At 45.0% G+C, this 15358-nt stretch overlaps 1 protein-coding gene across 1 annotated transcript in view; it reads right to left on the reverse strand.

The window, feature by feature from the left end:
* Positions 1 to 13196, reverse strand: part of PEPD (peptidase D) — a 139750-nt gene extending 126554 nt beyond the window's left edge. The window contains exons 1-3 of the mRNA XM_018086343.2: positions 13102 to 13196; positions 7128 to 7311; positions 5772 to 5899 (exon numbers count right to left, since the gene is read on the reverse strand). Coding sequence (XP_017941832.1) covers positions 5772 to 5899; positions 7128 to 7311; positions 13102 to 13181 — 392 coding nt within the window. The 5' untranslated portion in view covers positions 13182 to 13196. The remainder of the gene's footprint in view (positions 1 to 5771; positions 5900 to 7127; positions 7312 to 13101) is intronic.
* Between the last annotated feature and the right edge of the window lie 2162 nt (positions 13197 to 15358).

A 15358-nucleotide genomic window follows, 5' to 3' on the forward strand; every position in this document is an offset into this window, starting at 1 on the left:
TGGTGCTGCTTCAGGGTCAGGGATCAACAGATGGAGATGGGGATGAACAGATGGAGCAGCCCTGGGGAGAAGGACCTGGGGGTGCTGATGGGGGAGAGGCTGGACATGAACCAGCCCAGAAACCCCTGTGCCCTGGGCTGATCCCACAGCGTGGGTAGAGGGGAGGGGGGATTCTGCCCCTCTGCCCCTCAGCTGAGACCCCCCTGCAGAGCTGCTCCAGCCCTGGGGAACAGCACAGCAGGACATGGAGCTGCTGGAGAGAGTCCAGAGCAGGCACCAAGAGGATCAGAGGGATGGAGCAGCTCTACTGGGAGGAAAGGCTGGGAGAGTTGGGATTGTTCAGCCTGGAGAGGAAAAGCTTTGAGGTGACCTCATTGTGGCCTTCCAGGACCTGAAGAAGCTGACAGGAAAGATGGGAGAGACAATATTCACAAGGGCCTGGAGGGACAGGACAAGGGGGAATGGCTTCAAACGGTCAGAGAGAAGGCTTAGACGGGATACTGGAAGAAAGTCTTGGCTGTGAGGGGGATGAGGCCCTGGCACAGGCTGCCAGAGAAGCTGTGGCTGCCCCATCCCTGGAAGTGTCCAAGGCCAGGTTGGACGGGGCTTGGAGCCACCTGGGCTAGTGGAAGGTGTCCCTGCCCATGGCAGGTGTGTTGGAACAGGATGATCTTTAAGGTCCCTCCCAACTCAGGCCATACTATGACTCTATAAAATACAATAATGAATAAATGGGTGACAAGAAATGGAAGTCACTGTACCAGGGAGAGAACTGGAATCATGGAAAATAAGCAGCCTGGGGAACTGCACAAGTAAGTCTCGTCAGTCAAAAGCACCAGCTTTATTGTAGTTTTGAAAGGATCAGATGAAGGGTAAAGCAACAGATGTACTACCTGAATAACAGTAAAATATTTGATAAAAATCTCTCTCTCTCAAGGCTGTTACTCTCCAAAATCAACTCAAATTGGCTGGGACAGGAACACTACAATGTGACCTGAAACCCAATGAGTAGTCATAATAAAAAAATGGAAAAGCCTAAAGAAGAAAATAAAAATAAATAAATAGATAAAAAGATGAGCATTGCAAGGGCTGGGAAACTCTCCAAGTGGAAGGTGTTGTATCAATTTAGATTGCTGTTCCCAGAAGTTAAAGTGATAAACAGCAATGGACTGCAAGTCTTGATTAGTGGGATGCTGTAAAGACTGAAATTAGTTCTGACACTATTCAGAAAGAGAAGCAGGGCTGAGTATGTTCATGAGGTCCACAGATGACATTTGCAGGTGATAAAAAACTTTGCAGATAAACTTCAATTGCCAGTTGGTGCAAAACAGTAATAAGATGACCTAAAGTGATTAAAACCTGATATTTTTCTTTTAAACAGCAAATAAAGATTCAGTGAGTACGAGCAAGGGACAAACTGCAGTAAAAGATCGAACTGATAGAAATGGAAAAAGAAAAAGATATTTCATTTTAGAGAAATAAAATAAAAATCATTAAAATAGAAATCAAAATTAAAATAGCAGGAGATGATATGGCAGATCAGTTCTGAAGGTAAAAACAAAGATCCTGTACTATCTGGACACAGAGCTCCAGAGCAGGCTATGGAGGAGAGGACCTGTGTGCAATACATCAATAAAACTCATGCAGATGTCCTTCATTCCTGCAAAATGTACATTAAGAAGAGCAATTAGGGTGATCTGGAGTTTGTTCCTGTCATAGTTTGAAATTGGCCTTTAGTTGCCTTTAGTTTGTATAGTATTTATTTGTGTAAACAAATGTATAGACTTCCCCCTTCCCCTACAGAAACCTCTGGCCTGAAAGTTTCTCTCCGGTGATGGGATAAATTGTGGGAATGGGTGGGGGGAAGCCTGAAAATTGGATTTTGGATTTCTAATGTGGCTCAAACTGCCACAGTTCCCTACAGGACCCACACATTATCTTTCCAAAGAGCTGTCTCCAAAGTCAACTTGCATGGAATGGGCTCACTACAGACCTTGCCTTCTTGTCATCAAGCCAAGGGCTAATTAATGCACTGATCTTGGTCATCATGATACAGTCAAATAAACACACCATGCTGTACATAATTTAATACTCACAATTACTCAAAATACAAATGCCACGAAATCTCACCGATCTCCATTAAGAAAAAGAGATCAAGAAAGCAATTTCCTAGCTTCTAATTTTCCTGGTCACATACAGTCTAGAGGGAATAAAAAAGGTAAAAACCTATAAAGACTGAAAGGCTCTTTTTTCTTTTTTTACAAAAGCTTTACAGGGAAAAAAGCAAACAAACAAAAAGCCCAACCACACACTTTGCTCTTTTTTCCAAAGGCAGTAAAACTGCTCAGCTTTGCTGAAGTCAATCATGTTTAATCAACAAAACCAAAGGTTGATTTTGGTTGTAACCCACTTAGAAAATGATGACAACGTTTTAAAAAGCTTCCTCATTAGGTTACTGAGAAAATATTAACATTTGCAAAGCATTTCATTGTGCTTTATTACAGTTCCAAGTGCTACACCAGGGTTCAACTTTGCACATACAGGTAGCTTCCAATCAAATTCATGGAAAAACCTTACTTATAGCGAGTGCAATACTCCCCAATCATCCAGCAAGGCTTCAAAGAAAATACAGGAAACTGAACATAAATATTGCTCTATAACATCTCATGTATATTTCTAAAACGTCAGAGCATGAAACAGTTAAATATTATTGTTTTCCATTAAAAACACTCTTTACATGGCAGGGCTATTAAGTTATTTTGGCATGTGCTCCACGTAAAGCAGCTGCTGTACGATGTGTTTTACTTTGTAAAATATCTTTAATCAGCACACTGACTAGTTCTGTCATTTATAATTAAGGAGGTAAATGGCAGGTGCAGCATTAATTAGTGAAATTGAAGTCTCTGTGCAAGACAGGCAGTCATACCAACTTAATGCTTTCTAGGAAGAAAAATGATTGCTAACAGCTTTGTTGTACCACAAAGTTGACTGGGTACGACCCAAAAAGGGGCCTTTACAATCTTGTATTGCCAGACTCATTTCTTAAACTCTTCCTTCTAGAGCTAGGAACAGGAAAAGCCTACACCCTAAGCTATCCTCAGGCTGTGTTTCTGCCTTACAGACAACGGAGGGGCGGGGGCACAGGTACAGGTCAAGGGACAGGCCAAGTGGTTCTCTTACCCGAAAAGATTCTCCCAGCTAACAACTAAGAAACTGGCTGGCCCAACATTTGGAGAAATGCTCACACCGATAGTTTAAAAGCAGAGCAACTGTCTTTGCAATCCCTTCCATGGATGTAGGACCACCAGTCCCAAAGTTACCTCGTAACATTCTGCGATTGCCACCTGAAGAGGTTGTGGGGTTTTTTGGAGAAGGCCCACAGTCCATGAGTTAAATCTCTCCTCCCTTTTAAAACTGCAGAGGTTATTTTGGCTTGAAGGACTTCTGAAAGGTAGCCTTACAGCTATTTACAAATCTTTAGAGCATACACATCCAGCATGAAGTGCACCCAGATGGGTAACACTTCCAAAGTAGTGGCTGCCCTCAGCATCAGTAGTGCTGGGTCGTGGGCAGACCACAGCCCAGGGTGGTGCATCCACCATCTCCCTGTTCACCTGTTCCGCAGAGTCCCCAGGCACCACCTCAGCATGCATAAAAACAAGAGGATTGGGTGTGACTGAAATAATTACAGTGTTCATGGTCACATTTGTAAACTAATAGTCTGCTCCTCTCCAAGCAAACACTCTCAGACACTGTTGGCCTTGGCCAAACTAACACTGCAGCTTGAAAGGAGCCAAGAAGCTCCACTGTTGCATTACTTCAAGGCAAAAGGATTAACCCTTCAGACTGACACAGTACCCAAGCTACGCTTTGGAAACAACTCAAATATGAGTTTTTCAGAAGTGAAAGCACAACAGTACATCAAACAATACCTTTAGTAATACAGTAGTAGTAAAACAGTAGTAAAGAGCCTTCTGCATTACTTTTAAGAGAATCTGTGCATTTCTGCCTAAATTCACATCACAGATTCCCACATCTGTCTTAAACAGAAAGCAACTTAAACAGCTGGCAATGCAACTCCACCCTGCACTGTGAACTAGAAGACCAGTTGTAGACCTCTGTAAAATACCAACCTCACAAATACCACACAAGGCATAGATTGATTTGTTCTTCAGTGATGTTAAACGACTGTTTCTTCAGTGGGTGGTAGTGCCTTCCACGTGCACAAAGTAAGCCCTTCCAAGGCAAACTCTAGTAGACAAACTGCAGCAGATGGAAGGCAAACTTATTTGTGGTTTTCTTTCAGTGCTAATTTTGAATTAAAATTGGGTCTTCTGGGAAGGAACACAATCCCTGGCTGTGTGCAGTACCCCCTGCCAACCAACCTATGAAGCAGAACTGCTGCTGACTCACAAATGAGTTGTTCATCCATCCTCCTGACAAGCAGAAAAAGTACATGACCATGGCTGACAGAAGAGAAAACAAGATTCAAACAGAGGAATTCAGGAAGGGTAAAGAGGAGCATTTAGGAAACAATGATGCCGTGATAAAGACCATTTGTTATACTCTGCAAGAAGACACTATGACAATAAACCACTTTTAACCAGACTTGTAATTCTGTAAATGCACAGATAACAAGTGCAGCACAAACAAATCAAAAAGGCCACTAGTTATAAACACCACAATGTTTTCTTTGAAAATGCAAAATGAGATGCTGGCATTTCAATAATATTTTTAAGCTTTGTCATATTAGGCATAACCAATGTGGGTATGAAACAGCTGATTTGAACCAGGAGAAGAGAACTTAGGGGGAGAAAAATACTTTGTCTGTAAGTGGGAACAAGCATCACGAGGGAACAGACTTCAGTGTGCACATGGGTGCTACAGAACCTGCTCTCCCAGACAGGTGCAGCTCTCAGCTAAAATATTTCAGACAGCAGTATTCACATTTTTATGCCATCACAATTTCAGTCCCCAAGCAGGTCTAAGACAGCAATATTCATACAAACTCTCTGACAAGACAGGAGCCATGCCCTGCCATATGGTCTGGCACAGTTCAGCACATAGGATTGCTCACAACTGTTTTCCTTTTCCCAAAAATCAGCACTGAAATATAAGTGATAGCTTCAATTAGAAGAGAAGCAGCCTGTCAAAATATTAAATTAGAAGTAATCCAATGTTCTGAGACAATGCAGACAACACAAAAAATTACAGTTTGGTAGAGGGTGTAAACACAATTAAGACTGAGAAAATAAATGAACACATACATAAATCAATTCCTCCACTATTATGGCATTGTGCAATATTTACTACCAAGGTGGACAGAGAGATGTTTATGGCATACTCATGGAATAGAAGTAAAATCACATTCCCCAGTCTGTGAGTTCATATAAAGAAGTATCAAAGAGGTTACCTTCTGCCATTCAAAAAGCTTCATCAGCACAGGCTGCTGCAAACTGGTAAAGCAGCTTCAAAAAGCCTGCTTTTATTATTTAACTTGTTGGGGCTTAACACAGGATAATGACTTTTCTTTATGGTTCACCTTCTCTCATAGATACCGTGAGATTCATGGAATTTTAAAGGTATTATTTCCCACATGGTGAGGGATCATATGATCAATACCAACTGATTCTGGTTTGCATCTTTGTAGGTACATATCATTACAATTCACTCTGCATGATTTGGGGGAATCTGATTAAATGATAAAAGCATTGCAGCCCTACAGACAGTTACTCAGATACATTGGAATGCAGTTAAAAGACAGGTCTTACTTTCCCATCCAAACAGCATAGCTTTCAGGGAGTTGTGGAACAAAAAGCATGGATCTTCCAGTATCAACATCTACTGCTCCAAAGCAGCCTGCTTCAGTTACTCCAAAAGTCCAGTGAAAGTAAGATTCCTAGGTTAAAACAAATATATTCTTAGAAGAAAAACCTCACTTCTACACTCTAAAAATACACTAAAGTACATACTAATTCCTACTTCCATGTATCTAAAAGAGGTCTCTCTTGCTTTTGGAGGGGCAGAAGTGGTTTAGCTCTAAACCTTTTCAGATTAATTAGTTTGAGGTTAGAATAATACAAATCTCTCTGTCAAGAGATTAATAAACCACCCTAAGAAATAAACAGGTTAACTCAGCACAATAAACATACACCACACATTAAAATACATTCTTCCAATCTAGAATTAGGGAATGTATGATCAGGGAGAAACAATCACATCACAAGAGACAAAGCAAAAGCAGAGAGCAGCTTCAGTGGGTTGTGAAGGCAGAGTGCTGAAGTGAAAACTCAGCCTTCCCCAGAGAAGAGGAAGCTGCACTAGGAACAGCCTTTAGCCAAGAGTTATTTGAACAACAAGCAAGCCAAGAACAGAACACCTAACAATACAAAATGAATTTTGGCAAGGACAGACATAGGCTCTAGTACCCCGAAAGGTGCATCTCCTCTAAAACCAGACCAATAAATACATTAAAATATGTGCTATCTAAATTAGAATTTGCTGGGTTTGTTTCTTCATAACATACAACAGCTCAATTAAATGCACAAAACAAAGTGCTGTAGCAGTCACACAGAGTATGGGATATGCATAATTAGAGTTCTGTTACGCCAACATCCCCAGAACTTGTTAAGTCCTATTTGTGACAGAACACATGGATACTTAAGGAAGAATCTAATTTGTTGTAAATTCCAAGATATATGCTGTTTTGTGGAATATACTAGTATAAAAACATGAAATATGCTTTTCTATTAATTAATTGAGCTTAGGTCCACTGTAACACATTTCATTACGGAAAGAAGGTTGCTTTTCAGGTCACAGACAAGACTGAAAAAATGAAGAAATATTCCACTGCTGTCTTCAAGATTAAGATTTAAACACTGATGAGCAGTAAGGCCTTGAACAGGTTTAGGCCCCTTAAACCAGAAAATGAGCCTGCCCACTAAAGCACTGAAAGAGAGAGTAACTCAAAGCTGAAGAGGAAATGTTATAAAGAAGCCAATTTACTTAAGTGGAGTGAGACAATGCACACCTGGAAGACAAAGGGAGAATAATTTAAAATCATTTTTAAACTCATGCAGTTGAAGAAAGTTTCTTAATTTGCTTTGAAGCTTTGATTCAGCTCTTACCTGGCGGAACACAATACCAGTGTCAGTACAGTATCTCTGGGTTTCCTCCCCACCCTGCAGCAGAACAACTGAATTCTTCTGGACATCCTTGTTCTGTCTCAGCCGTTCACACAGTCGTCTTCTGTTCAAGGCAAAGAGTGCTAAAGGCACTCTCAAGGTTTCATTCCCCAGCCAAAAGGAGGGTCTAGAAGAGAATTTTTTAATTGACAATTAATGGAAGACAAAGACAGCGGTTAGCACAGTTCAGATGCACAGTGTTCATTCCTTCAGTGTAGTTCAGCTCTACAAACAAGAGGCTAATCACAGGGAAGAGATGCTCTATACAAGCATCTGCTCAAGAGACAATCAAACATTGCTCACACAAGCACCAGAGGAAAAAGATGGCAAGAGGAGACAAAGCTGGCTGCAGCTGCAGTCCACAGCATGATTTGAGTCCAGTTTGTCCCTCTACCTCAGCTTCTTGAAGAGTGACTGACTGGATGGGGGTTTTCTACCACATAGGCTTCTAAGAGGAGATGACAGAAAGGGGCAGCTGAATTGTTACTGTGTTAAGGTGACAAGAAGTGAACCAACCACCAAGGCACTTAACCTTAGAGGAGCAGAGCTCCACATCTTAATTATTATATAGCTTCCATAACCAATCTGAAAGTAACCTTTGATTTATAGCTGCATGACCTCCTGAAAGACTTTATCAACCTCAGAATTGTAAACCCTATAATTTCCTACTGCCAGCATAAAGGAGCTAATAAAATATTTTATTTTACTTATTTATAACTACTTGATAAAACAGCGTAGGTAATTTTAGAAGGTGAAAGACTGCTCTTGCTAATCCAGTTTGCAAACTATCTGCTTAGGAGTTCAGCTGATGGTGCATGAAACCTATATGTGTTTAGTTTTGTTCTTTCCCACACACACCTGATAACCCAGCACCAAGGCAGGTGATCATTACAAGGGCTGCAGACTACCTACTGCAGCACAGCTTGGAAGCACAGCACAAACTTTCATTTTGGGGTACCTATGGCTGTAGAAAGGAGGAAGCAAGTTCATACAATCCTAGCAAAAGCTACTGAAAGTTTTAAATCAGAGAGTGAACCTTAGACTAAAAATAGGCAAGGCTTTTCAGGTACAAAGGTGTGGTTCAGTAACTCAGCAGTGCACAAGAGGCTGAAAAGGCTGTTATCCAAACACGATCATCCCCTGGAGTTACAAGATGCAGGGGCCTGGAAATCACTTGCTCATCCTATGGGACATTCATAAAAGGGATGAGAGAACACCATCAGATACCCTTATGTCATATGTTACTCTCAGATCTTTGTACCTGCTGATAAAAAGAAAAAAAAGGCAGAGGTTGTAGCACAACCTGTCTCATGTTTTGCTTCAAAGGAAGGAAAAAAGTCACCTTCATTGCAATTTTACCCACTTCACAAGTTTGAGATCTTTTTCTGTGATTTAAAAAAAAACAAAAAAAAGAAAAAAGAAAACGAGAAAATTCTGACCTCTCTCCTCCAGGCCTACTCCTACATCCTAGAGCTCATAGGAAGCTGCTACAAAGGCACATTTTCATCTCCCTTAAGTCTACTATTAATGCTTTTATTACACTTAAAACCTTTGACAATCAAAATGAGAGTCAAGGAGAAATAATTATGCCAGGCAGCAATTCCTACTGGTAGCCTCACTAAGCCACTCTAAGCATGCCTTTTACTGGGACCTTAATGCTAGAGCTGAAATGCATTCTGGTGCAAAATGGTGGTTTTCTGCACATTTTCTCTAAGCCCACGGCAAAAGTGTGTTCTTCCTTGGGCATAACAGATCTCACCTTCCCCATCTGAATGTGCTGCCACAATACTAATCCACAGCACAATGTGGCCTCTGCAGTTCTAGACTGGCACAGGTTTTTTAGGGGCACGGCCTTGGGCTCTGTTTTAGGGCTGCTGTAGCGGTCACAGTGGCTGAGCATGCTGGACCCCACAGCAAGGACTGTGGGACTGAGGGCTGGGCTGAGTCTCGCTGCAAATCTTGCTCTTAATTCCTACCTTGGACAGCACAGGCTTGTCAGGCAATACACCTACTTTCACAACTGAAATTCTGCAAAGAAAACCAGCTAAGTTTCACAGAGAAATTGAACTTAGCAAACTTTGCTTCCTCCACAGCTTTTGTTCTCTCTTTCCTCCTGGAAGCACCCAGATACCAAACTGAGGGCACCCTCATGGATGCACTGCCAGCGTGGCACGACACCCACAGGTGCTGCTTTGCCTGCAGAGATTGGGTCACTAGACACAAATGAACCAAGTATGAGCTTCCCACAGCGTACACAGAGAGCTCTTTCCAGAGAGGAGACTGAGAGAGGAACTCAAGTCTTACAAGAAGGAGTATGGCTGTACGCCTGGCTTTCCACCACAAATAATCTGGGAAGAGAACCCTCACAGTACACAAGATAACAAGAAAAAACCTTCACACTAAGGACTGGCTGTGTAACCACCTGTAAGTGGGTAGGTGTATGTAATTGCTTCACACATGTATCAACCCTGTACCTTACACATGCAGGTACAGTGTAGGCAGTGTACAACTATGTTATTTGCCTGCTAACAATACTGCCACAAAACTCTATCTAGAGAAGGAACTACAAGCTTTCCATGTTGGTCCATGATCTCTAATCACTCAACTATATCACACAAGACACACAAATCACAGAATCTTAGAATGGTTTGGGTTGGAAGGGACTTTGAAGACCATCTGGCTCCAACCCCCTGCCATAGGCAGGGATGCCTTCTAGACCAGGTTGAGCAAGGCCTTATCCAACCTGGCTTTGAACACTGCCAGGGTTGGGTCACCCACAACCCCCCTGGGCGATCTGTTCAACGTCTCACCACCCTCACAGTAAAGAACTTCTTCCTAATATCCAGCCTAAATTTCCCCTCTTTCAGTTTGTACCCATTACTCCCTGTCCTATCACTACAATTCCTAATGAACAGTCTCTCTTCAGCTTCCCTGTAGGACCCTTCAGATACTGGAAGGTGCTGTGAGGTCTCCACGCAACCTTCTCTTCTCCAGGTTGAACAGCCCCAACTTTCTCAGCTTGTCTTCTTAGGGGAGGTGCTCCAGTCCTCTGATCAACTTCGTGGCCTCCTCTGGACGTGCCCCCACAGAATTATCAGAATTGAATGAACTGGCTGGTCCTTCAAGGTCGGTTTGCAAGGTCTCCAGCATCTCCAGCCACAAACAACTCAGAGCTCTCCTGCAGAGTTACACATTTGATAGCAAAGTTATTTGATACAAGCACTGCTTTGTGCTGTAGGCCTCCAGGAAGCTTCTGCAAACAAGCCTTAGTCAGCATCACAAGTGGCTACTTGCAAGACCAGGACAGGACAAGAAAAGCTCAGCTTCCTCCTTTTCTCCAGTCTGGTTCAACAACTGCTCAGTCTGGTAAAGGCCTCCCACAGTAGCTACGTTTCCTGCTGGCTGTTATACACAATTTTTATGATCACTTAGGCCCAAGCTCACAGAAGAGCTCTTTTATTTTATTACAGTGGAAGTGAAATGTGGCTAGGAACATTAAACTACATCTGCTTCTTTACAGGATATTTTTCTTTTGCCTGGAACTGCTGATTTTCAATGCTTATTTCAGAAGTTTTATATCTTCAGAGAGCTTACATTTTGGCACTGTATGATCCATCTAACATTTTGGATTTGTTGCAATGCAACCACCAGAACACACTGGTAACCAAAAACCCTATTTTATTTCTGGTTTTCCTACCATTTCTCAGTTAACCTTTTGTACTTCATGTTCTTTTCAGCAGAAAATTCATGGAAAGGCCATTTCTCTTCTACTGAGGTCTCGCAGACAGGATGCAGATTTCAGTGAGGATGAGAAACCACTGAAACTACTTTTCAATGAGTTATCACTTGTTTGTTGACTTATTTGTTTGTTTTGAGTAACAGATTTATCAACATCAGCCCGAAGCCTTGACAATTTCCAATGCTGTTCCCACACCAAATACGTGAAGCTCAGGAGGCCTACACTTAACAGCAGCACAGGCACAAGCAAAGGGACGATACAACGAAACAGTAAAAGCAATTAGTGCTGTTCAAGACGTGAAATGGATGTTGTCTTCACGGCAAACTCAGCGCTCCTTGCGCGGTCGGCTGTGGAAGTCCCAGAGCCTCCCCACGCCCCAGCCCCGGCTCGATCCGGGGATGCAGGAGCATCCCTGCCCAGGGAACGCCTGATCAGCGCTGGGGGAACCCTGGGCCAGGAGGGGACCCCACCGGGAGGCGACCTGTCCCCAAAGACACCGTCAGAGCCCAGTCCCGGACCCGGCTTTGGCAGCCACGAAAAGTTACCCCTCATTTTGATAGAGTTTTTAATGGCACCTTCCTACAGCACTGGGAGAAATGGCTGAATTCAGGGATAAAATGCGGGAGAGCCCTCGTGCTGTGCAATCCAAGCCAGCTTTAAGCGTCACTTCCAAACCTAACAGAACCGAAAGGATAACCCCCGGCTCGGGGGGAGGCGCTGCGAGCCGACCCGGCGGGGCAAGGGGGGCCGTGGGACCCTCTCACAGCTCTCCCCGCCCCGCTGCAAAAACCCACGAAATCCTTTCGGGGCACCCGCCGCTGCAGCGCGGGCAGCCCGGCTGGCCCCTGCAGGCTGCCGCGGCCACTAAGCCTGGCCCGCCGGCCGGGCACCCCGACCCTTCTCACCCCCCTGCGAGACTCCCGCGCGGGCCGAGCCAGGAAGCGGGGCAGCTGGCAGCCGGGCTGGGAAGCGGGCGTACACTTACCAGCCCGGGCCGGGACGCGGGAGAAGGGGGAGAGGGACGGGGATCGGGAGCGGGATCGGGAGGCAAGGGAATCGGGATCGGACGCGGGGCGCACTCACCCCCAGCCGCGGCCATGGGGGGGGGGGGTTCCCCCCCGCCCCCGCCCCCCGCCTCATGTGATCGTGCAAGCACCCGCCTCGGCACGGGGGGACGGGCGGGGCGGGGAGAGGGGAACGACAGGGAACAGGGACAGGGGACACGGAGAGGGCAACGGAGAGGCACGGATAGGACAGGACATCAACGGAGAGGGGCACGGATAGGGACAGGGACACGGATAGGGACAGGGACACGGACAGGGACAGGGACACGGATACGGACACGGACACGGACAGGGACACGGATAGGGACAGGGACACGGATACGGACACGGACACGGACAGGGACACGGATAGGGACAGGGACACGGGTACGGGCAGGGACACGGACACGGGTACGGGCAGGGACACGGACACGGGTACGGGCAGGGACACGGACAGGGACACGGATAGGACAGGGACACGGACAGGGACAGGGACGTGACAGGGAGAGGGCATGGACACGGGACACGGACAGGGGTACGGACACACCGCTCTAGACCCCGGAGTGGGCATGGACACACCGCTCTGTCTGACACACCGCTCTCTCTCCCAGAGCTGACACACTGCTCTGTCCCTGGGCACGGACACACCGCTCTGACCCCCGGGCCGGGGCTCCCCACCCGCCTTCAGCCTCAGATCCGCGATGGGACAGGCCCTGGGCCGGCGCTCCCTGTTCCTGGACGGGTGACATCCTCCGGGATGCTCTGCAGCGGCCCCGACCCCTCACCTCGTGCGCTGGCTTCTCGTACACCAAAAAATTACAGTCGTGGAAGCCAAGAGCTGCGTAATGTAAATACAGCCTCTCACAGGGATTGCTGTCTCACCTCTGGACCTCCCCTAAATAAATAGTTGCTCAAAAACCCGTGTAAGGCGCAGTCCTGCTGTAAGCCCTGGAAGAGACGCTTTCCAGCTGCACGTCGAAGAGGAGGAGGGTTTCAGGGCAGCCTTAGGGCACGGTGTGCTGGAGCCATCGCCAGCCCCTGGGCTCGCCCCGCTCTGCTGTGTTTCACTCCTGTTCACACAGATTTCTTCAGAACTTGAAGTGACTTGTTCTCGCCTCAAAATTATAAGATTTACCTGAAGAAACCATCATAGGCCAGGGTCCGTGTGCCCAGTAACTCATACAGCCGCAAAAGGAAATAAATACCCAGGACCATGAAAGAGCAGATAAGGAGTGAGAGACTGGAGCTCTGCTCTGTGACCTGAATACAGTGTCCGCTGCTCTGTGCCTCATAAAGCAGCGATAAGTACAGCTCTGAGCTGGCAGGTGTCCCTCCCTCCCTGGAAAGAAAGCCTGAGTCCTCACTCTGCTGCTCCTCAGCAATGCCACTGCTCTGTTGGGCTGGCACTGATCTCAAAAGCAAGTGCTGTGATACAAGAAATATTTGGCTACTGCACATGGAGAGTCTGCTTCGACCACAGAGCTCAGGGAAGACAGGAATGCAGGGCAGTGAGAAGAGGGGGCAGAGGACAGTCATAAAATACATGTAGCTTCAAGTTCCTGCTTGTTATGACAGATCAGTGCAACGGTACTAAGAAATGTGCACGATTAAAATCTTTCTTTTGATTGGCCAAATTGTCCTCTAGAAGTTGGGAGAAAAGTGCAGCTACTCAGGCACAGCTGGCTCTGAAGTGATGTGTGAAAGCTGCAGGGCAGGCACAAGCAAAGATTGATTTCAGGAAGTCTGGAGAGGAGCGTGTTGATTAATAAAATTAGAAAAGCCAAGTGGTGATCATTTAGCTCTTTATGTTTTTATGTCCAAAGGTCAGAGACCTTTAGTACAAAATATACAGTGAAATAATCAAAAGCTTCTTTCATGAACTGCACATTTGACAAGTAACAATACTTACTTTGGGCTCCAAATTCATGGATAAAGCCCCATTTTAGACATAATTGACAGGCTGTTGAATTTCAAGAACCTTCCTTCAGTTTATGCAGCCTAGAAAAAAAAATTTAATGTGAACTGTAGCAAAATATTTTACCACTTTAAGTTCCCTAGTGCTGCTCCCTTCTGCTTAGGCTCCAGCAGAATCACTGGAAGGAGGCAGGGATGCTCATTTTGCTTTTCCTTCTCCTGTCAGGAATAGGGAGAAAAGACTAAAGCCTTCAAGGCACTCTTCCAAATACTGTCATTAGTGGCTTCGGGCATTCATCCTTCCCTGCCCCCCTTTGCCTACCCCTACACTTGTCCTCTGTAGTGTACATTGTAGTATCTGATCTCTAAAATGGGTTTTCTCTGTCCTGTTTATTTCAATTTCCTCACCCCTTGGTCATTTAACCTGCCTTCCAAACACAATCACCAGATTTAGAAGTTACCTGCAGAGTATTAAATCTCAGCAGAAAATAAGACTACATTCATTGGGGGAGGGGGAGTTTTTATGTTGTTTATTACCTAAAATACCCTGTTCTCATGTCTCAGGATTTAAAATAATGGAACTTCTGCACTGTGCACAAATGAAACTCATTTGCAAGGAGGCTGAACTGGCAGCCAGCTGAAATGCCAGCCACAGGAATGATGCTGGCTGCCAGACTGGGAGCAAGACCAGCTTTATTGCACACATAGATAATTCTGATTCTCTCTGCACTGCATTTGACTCTGCAACTGAGATAATGCAGGGGTAGACCTTAATATCTGAGAGGCTAGTTTAGAGCAGATCCCTCTACACTAAGGTTTGACTGTCACTTATCTCCCAGCAGGAGTTCACTCTGTGATCAAGAACACCCTCTCTGAGTCTGAATGCCAGATTTTGCACTTGTGGCAGCTTCAGAATTCCCACTGCAGCTGTTTGGACATAAAAGAGATGCAACACTGCAACATATGATGTGATGGGATGGAATTCTGCACTGGCCCTCTGTATTTTACCTGTTCATCCTGCTGTCCAGGCAGGATCCAAAAAGTTCAGCACCATCAGTGCTGAGTGCTTCTGTTATCTTAGCTGAAAAGAAATAATGCTAGGTTAATAAACCTTCTTTTTATTATACAAAAATAACACAACTGTTGTGAATACAGGTGAAGGCATGTTCTCCTGGTTTTAGGGTCCGATAGATGAAAATCCAAAGCCACACTGAGAACATGGGACCACGGTAAGAAATCTGGAGCTGCCAATACCATGACATGAAGTGGGGAATAGGGTCTAATGAGTGACTAAAGTCACCCTCCCTTACCTGGATATATGATTTCACTACAAGTTTCAACTGATTTCCTAAATATCTAGAAAGTTTCCATGCTATATGTAGCACCACAAAACCAGAAAAATAATGGGAAATGCTGATTTATCAGCACAGAAGTTTTTCTAAGTTCGAATGGATCTGTGTTTCTGCTGAATATTCCTC

The sequence above is a fragment of the Manacus vitellinus genome, unplaced genomic scaffold (assembly GCF_001715985.3).
Source record: "Manacus vitellinus isolate BGI_N305 unplaced genomic scaffold, ASM171598v3 scaffold_10_pilon, whole genome shotgun sequence".
Taxonomy (NCBI): Eukaryota; Metazoa; Chordata; class Aves; order Passeriformes; family Pipridae; genus Manacus; species Manacus vitellinus.